A 6,000-nucleotide genomic window follows, 5' to 3' on the forward strand; every position below is an offset into this window, starting at 1 on the left:
ATTAGAGGAAGGAAGCCATGAGGCCATAATAGAGAAGATAAAACAAGCTAAGAACTCTGTCAACAGTGACTATGTGAACGCATATATGGAAGCACTAGATGGGCCACAAGGCACTCTCCCTCCTCTGAAGGAGCTCACTATAGTTTCTGATTGGACAAGGATGCCATTCCACAAGGTGGGTTTTCTACATGGAGATGCAGCCTATGCACCTCCATTGGTTACTCCAATCCCTCAGGTTGCATACTTGATGCAGAATCCTATTGACCCTGCAGGAATTGATGTGATGTTTGGCCTGCTTCCGCAGTCCCTGGATGCCTTCTCTCGTTATTTTCTCATGAATGTGCAATGAGCCTCATGCATTGGCCTTTCTATCTTTACTTGTTAAATTCTCTTTTTGTTTGAAGTGGGGGGTGAAATTTAGGAGGCATCTGAAAAGATTACAAGGAAATACTGATTATTATGGTAATGATATGCCACAATGATGTGTTCTAGAGATAGTGTTTTTTCTTTCAAAATACATGCTACTAGAAATATTCTTGTGGAATTTTTGTCTGGTGAGAGATACTCAGGAACACATTTCTGGTCAATAGCAAGTGGAGACACTTTTCTTGGTAGAAATGATAGCTCTTTTCTTTAGTGTGGGGCCTTAAGACAATCTCAATATCACCAATAATGCCGAACACACTTGTTCTTCTGGGCCCGTGAACAGTGAATTTTCCCAGTTCAAAACCAAGTTCTTGGGAATGTTTTGAGATTGCAAATGCTCTGCTGAATCGACTAGGTAGAAACAAATCACTCTGCCGAATTTGAGGAGGACAAAACAACTGCAATTAACATACAGTTCTCTAAAGAAAATTAGAAGTGGAATACATAGATATATTGAGTATCAATTACACTAGGAATAACTCATCTGCAAGAAAGCACAAAGCTTCTGCAGATCATCCTCTTTAGAGACCTTGGCAGCTTAAATCTGCTTTATATGCAATTCCTTAGAGAATAACCACCACATCCGAAGTCTCCTTCTGGTAGCTTCACCTGTCTTGTTCCTGCATCATCAACTCAATGTTATAAAATGCCTAGGATTAAAGCTGATGAAGTGATATGGAACACCAAAAATGCTGAAAAGGGAGGTAAATCGAGAATGATTCATTGACTAGGGCAGACCGTGTTTTCATCAAGTAATATCATAAAAGATAACTCCAGGTGAAAGGACATGACATGCAATTTAAGGACTTCGGAGGGCCCTCCATGTTTCAAGGCTAGAAAAATCTTTTATTGAAAAACAATACTCCGCAAGATATATCCGAAACACTCACAGAGACAGATACTCACCCAGACTATTCTCCTAACCAAGAATGGTTGGCTGCATAGAACATGAAAAACATAATAAGCAAAGAGATTCAAAGTTGAAGTGATAAGAACTCATTCAAAACAAAAACAAGAACTGGCATCAACTTGTATTTTGCGGGGTCCTATTAGGAACACCATCTTTAAACCATGTTACAGTTGAAACATATATTTGATAGTCAGGAGAAATAGTTAAAAAGTTGATAAATCCTAACGCATTTTTTGGGGTATAGCTGGTTGACTGAGAGCCAAATGATAATTGAGGGAAAAGAAACTTTGTTTGCCTAGAGGAGATTCTCTTATTCAATGGTAAAGGCTCAGAACCTCATGCAAATTTTATGGCTAAAATACAATAGGAAAAACAAAGACATCTCGACAGGAATGCACAGAGACATGGAGGACTTGCCTGATTGATCATTACGCTCACCAAATCTTCCAAGGAGCCAAAATTATTCGAAACAGAACTGTCCTGTGGCTTCTCTTGGCCTAGCAAATACCCATCTTTTGACCTCACTAATGTTTCCATGGCTGAACATTCAACCTCATTATGCTTCATCAATGAGGTATCAACAAAATTTGACGGTCCAGTTGAAATGAAGCTTGTGGTTCTCTGAAAAAACAGGTTATTTGGATCTAAATTGAACCCATTGGGACTCCCATTACCATTAATAGGAAATGCTGAGTTTATTGAGTTAGATAGGCCATTTGAGTGGTAAGGATCATCCTGCCTACGGTCATCCCACCCTAGAGAGCCATTATTAATTAGCTGTCCAGCATTACTACTCACTGTAGCCACTCCCACTCGGCATGGTAGATCTGCTTTGGAGTCCTGTAAATGCATGGGAAGAGTTGAGACAGAAGAAACATCACAAGGATTATTCCTGCTTTGCAAGGCCATTGTTGACATGCGGTCTCTGATGGCACTAGGATGCAGAGTAGATTGCTTAAAATAGTCATTCAACGTAAAAGAATCTGACTGGGCCCCATTTGACGGAACAGCGTTGGACCAGTTGTCATTACATCTACCATGATCTGGAAAATGGGAAGAATATCCTGGATTTAAAGACCCTGCTGAAAGAGAAGATTGCTTTCCAGATTTTTGGCCATCTTGGAGCCCTTGACCATGTCCTTCCAACATCAGGTGTTTGTTTGAAACACCAACAAAAGGGCTGTTTGAGCTTCCAGCAATTATTTTCATATCTGTGGAACCACTGGAAACAGGGAAACTGGCTGTGTCATCAAGATGAGTAGGAAGTTCCGGAATGTAGTTCACACCTTTGTTGGATTGTATTTGATCAAGTTCTAATGGCATTGGCATCCCTTGCAGTATGTTCCCATTATTTCCTCGGTGTCCAACTGGTTGGAAGTGACTTAGACCATTAGCCGTGTGGGGTGCAGTCTGTACATGACCTAATTGAATCACTCCAGGAGAAGGAAGACCGTGAATGCCCAGAACAGCAGGAGAATTCAACCTATCAAGCATTCCACTAGATTGGAGAGATCTGAAGGGTGTGCTGTGAAACTGCACAGATCCAGCCAAGCTGTGCAATCCCAGTACACTCATAGAATTCATTTGCAGGTATGATGCATCTGAACTGCCCAGAGCTGCCACCATATTAGCTTGCTGGTTTGCCACGGTGCTGATCCTTTTAAGGTAATGCCTATATTTCTACAATCACAACGGTGTAGTTAGATTCCTGGATGAAAATAATTAGTTCATTTTCAATTATGCCAGGAGAGGTTAAGAATATATGCCTGGAGATGGCTTGCCACATTTTCTCTAGTAAGCTTTTCAACATTCATCAAATCAAGAATCTTCTTTGGAACAGCCTCTGCATTGAAACAAAATGAATGAAAATTAAAACAAAATACCATAACAAAAGCGTGGTTTCATCCATGAATGAATTTGTTATGGCTGTAAAGGATCTAAGAATTAATTATTAACCAGTGAAATTGCTATTGCTCAAATCAATTGGTGGAGAAAAAAGTTCTAATACTTGAGAAATGTCATAAACCACATATCGACTCCAGTATTAATTAGGAAAAATAGTAAACATGCACATGCACAAGCACAAATTGAATAAATAAAACCCACATCCACAAGCACAGATTGAATAAATAAAACCAGTGTCATATACCCTGAGAAAAACATTCCAAACACTTCTAGTATACTGAAGAGCTAAATAACATACTGTCAACGCCCAATTGATTAACGGCTGCAACAAACTTGCGATGCAGCTCCACTGACCATACAACCCGGGGCTTCTTTTGGGTTGTTGGATCCTCATTTTCATGCTCGTCCTCGTCCTCATCATGATCCTCATCCTCGTCTCCATTCTGGTCTTTTCTTTTTTTATTAAGCTTCTGGTCAGGTACTGCTTCACTACTTCCTTGATTAGGCTTGTCTCGGTTATCCGAGCTGTTTCTGTCTTTGTTATCACTTTTCTTTCTCCTAATCACATGTTGCCAGATGGTCTTTAGCTCCTCAATTCGAACAGGCTTGAGCAAATAATAACAAGCTCCATGAGTGATCCCCTTCATCACAAGCTTTGGATCACCGTTTGCTGACAACACTGCAGATCAACATCAATAAATTATAATGAATCCCAATTGGACAACCACATGTGGCAAAAATGTTGCAATAATATGCAATGAGCACAAAACAGCTCAGTAAGCAAATTTATTAAACTGAACAGAAGAAGGTCCTAATATTCAGCTTTGGAATCAACTTACGAAATGAGTTTTAATCAGACTAATACACAACTCTAAAATTGTCAAACAAGTGGTAAAGCTGGAAATGGCATGAAACTGATCATTTTCAAATGCTTTTAGGAAGTCTGCGGATCCATATAGAAAATCTACAGCATGTTTTCCTTTAGAGTCTTCAAAACTGAAACACAGAGGGCAAAAGACCATGTGCAGTGTTTTTGGCTTACTGATGACAGGTAGGTCCATCTCAAGCCCCACGAGCTCCAGCAATTTAAAACCATCCATGTCTGGCATATGGACATCACTGATAACCAGGTCAAACTTGTTCTTGTTTTCTCTCAACATCCTCAATGCCGTGATTGCCTGACTCGTCGTAGTAACTGCACAATCCAAAACCCATTTATCGAGCAAGTCCAGCATGTGAAAAATTCCACAAGTATGCCAGAAAAAGGGACAAATTATACCATAGAAAATCAATCATTAATCTAGTAAAAAGATTCAGAATCAACCAAAACTCAGAAAATCAATAATAAATTTAGATTTATTTAGAAAAGATTCAGAAGTATGTCATGCCAATAAATCATAAGATTTAACTTAAACACAGAACAAATTTATATAAATCTACTCCGAAGAGCTAATAACCCAACAGTACATGTGCAATCAATTTAGAAGATCCAACAGTTCCAGTCATTAAAAACCACCAGTAGCTAAAAACATAGAATGACATAAGAGACAGTAAAGATTCAAATGAGTAAACAATAACCTTTATAATCTTGTCAAAGTAGATACATATCTAGGTGCCTATCTCCCAAAAGTATCAAACTGAGACAAAGCGAGTAAAGAACATAGATTTCTACTTTCCGCAAGAAGCCAAAAGCAAGACAAGAGACTTAATTTAACTCAACAAGATTTCATATTTACAAAAACTAACTACATAAAACAGCTAAATGAACAGAGAGAATCAAAACCAAAAACAAAGATTATCAAGCCAATGGCTTGTAAATATTCATAATTTACACAACTAACTACATAAATCTGCCAAACAACTAAAACATCAAAACCTTAACAAAAAAAAACATGAAAACCAAAACCCATGTCCAAAAACACATGAACAAGTCAATGAAACGATAAAAAAGAAAGACAAACCATTGTACTGGCATCTTCGGAGTAGAGTCTCTAACAGTAAAAGACAAGTTGGGTCATCATCAACAGCCAAAACTCTCATACCAATAGGAAACTGATCTATATTGCTATCTCCAATCCCCTGTTCTACAGTCATTTTTTCCTCTTCAAAACAATTTGACGAAGCAAAATATGAAAGAAAGAGACTAATTTACAGAGTGGGGTTCTACAATTTGCTTCAAAGTTTGGAGCTTTAACTGGATTTTGTTTCAAAGTTTGGAGCTTTTAACAAAAACCTAGAAACCATAATAATTGCAGAGCTTGAAAATTTGTCAGTTGAGAGAGAGTGACAACAAAAATAAATCTTCATTGGTAAACTTGGAATATAGTATTTTAGAGAGAAAAAGAGCTTTCCAAAAAGAACAAACAGAACACTCTCTCTCTCCTCTCTCTCTTACACACATTAACCGGTTATGGTGCATTTGGTCCCTCTACTATGAATGTTTTATCACTTTGATCCTTATTTAATGTTTTATTCTAATATCGAACCTTGATTTTTTTTTAAAAAATCGATAGCAATGCTAATTTTATGGAAAGTATTTAAAAATTAACTCTCTGAAAAAAGATTTAATCATTAGATTTATGGGTTTATTACTGGGATTTTCTCAATCAATATATGAGTTTTTTCCAAAAATGAATTTGGTAAAACTATTAGATAAAATTAGTAGTTTTTTAATTATGAAGTAAATGTAAGGGATTAACACAAATATATAAAGAATTTAGATTTTACCAAAATATTTGCATAAAATCCCTTCTTAAAAT

General features: G+C 37.4%; 1 protein-coding gene across 4 annotated transcripts; it reads right to left on the reverse strand.

The window, feature by feature from the left end:
- Positions 1-805: 805 nt before the first annotated feature.
- Positions 806-5,602, reverse strand: LOC7458409 (two-component response regulator ARR12). 4 transcript variants are annotated; one of them, XM_024590365.2, is made up of 7 exons: positions 5,203-5,602; positions 4,284-4,436; positions 3,540-3,920; positions 3,103-3,179; positions 1,754-3,016; positions 1,333-1,363; positions 806-1,046 (listed from the first exon to the last, which is right to left on the reverse strand). In XM_024590365.2, exons 1-6 carry the CDS (start codon positions 5,333-5,335, stop codon positions 1,346-1,348), a joined length of 2,025 nt encoding a protein of 674 aa, XP_024446133.1. In that variant the 5' UTR covers positions 5,336-5,602; the 3' UTR covers positions 806-1,046; positions 1,333-1,345. The 4 variants fall into 4 exon arrangements, with proteins under 4 accessions (XP_024446133.1, XP_024446135.1, XP_024446134.1 ...); XM_024590367.2 differs by lacking the exon at positions 1,333-1,363 and having other exon boundaries at positions 1,775-3,016; XM_024590366.2 differs by lacking the exon at positions 1,333-1,363.
- Between the last annotated feature and the right edge of the window lie 398 nt (positions 5,603-6,000).

This window comes from Populus trichocarpa, chromosome 18 (assembly GCF_000002775.5).
Source record: "Populus trichocarpa isolate Nisqually-1 chromosome 18, P.trichocarpa_v4.1, whole genome shotgun sequence".
NCBI lineage: Eukaryota > Viridiplantae > Streptophyta > Magnoliopsida > Malpighiales > Salicaceae > Populus > Populus trichocarpa.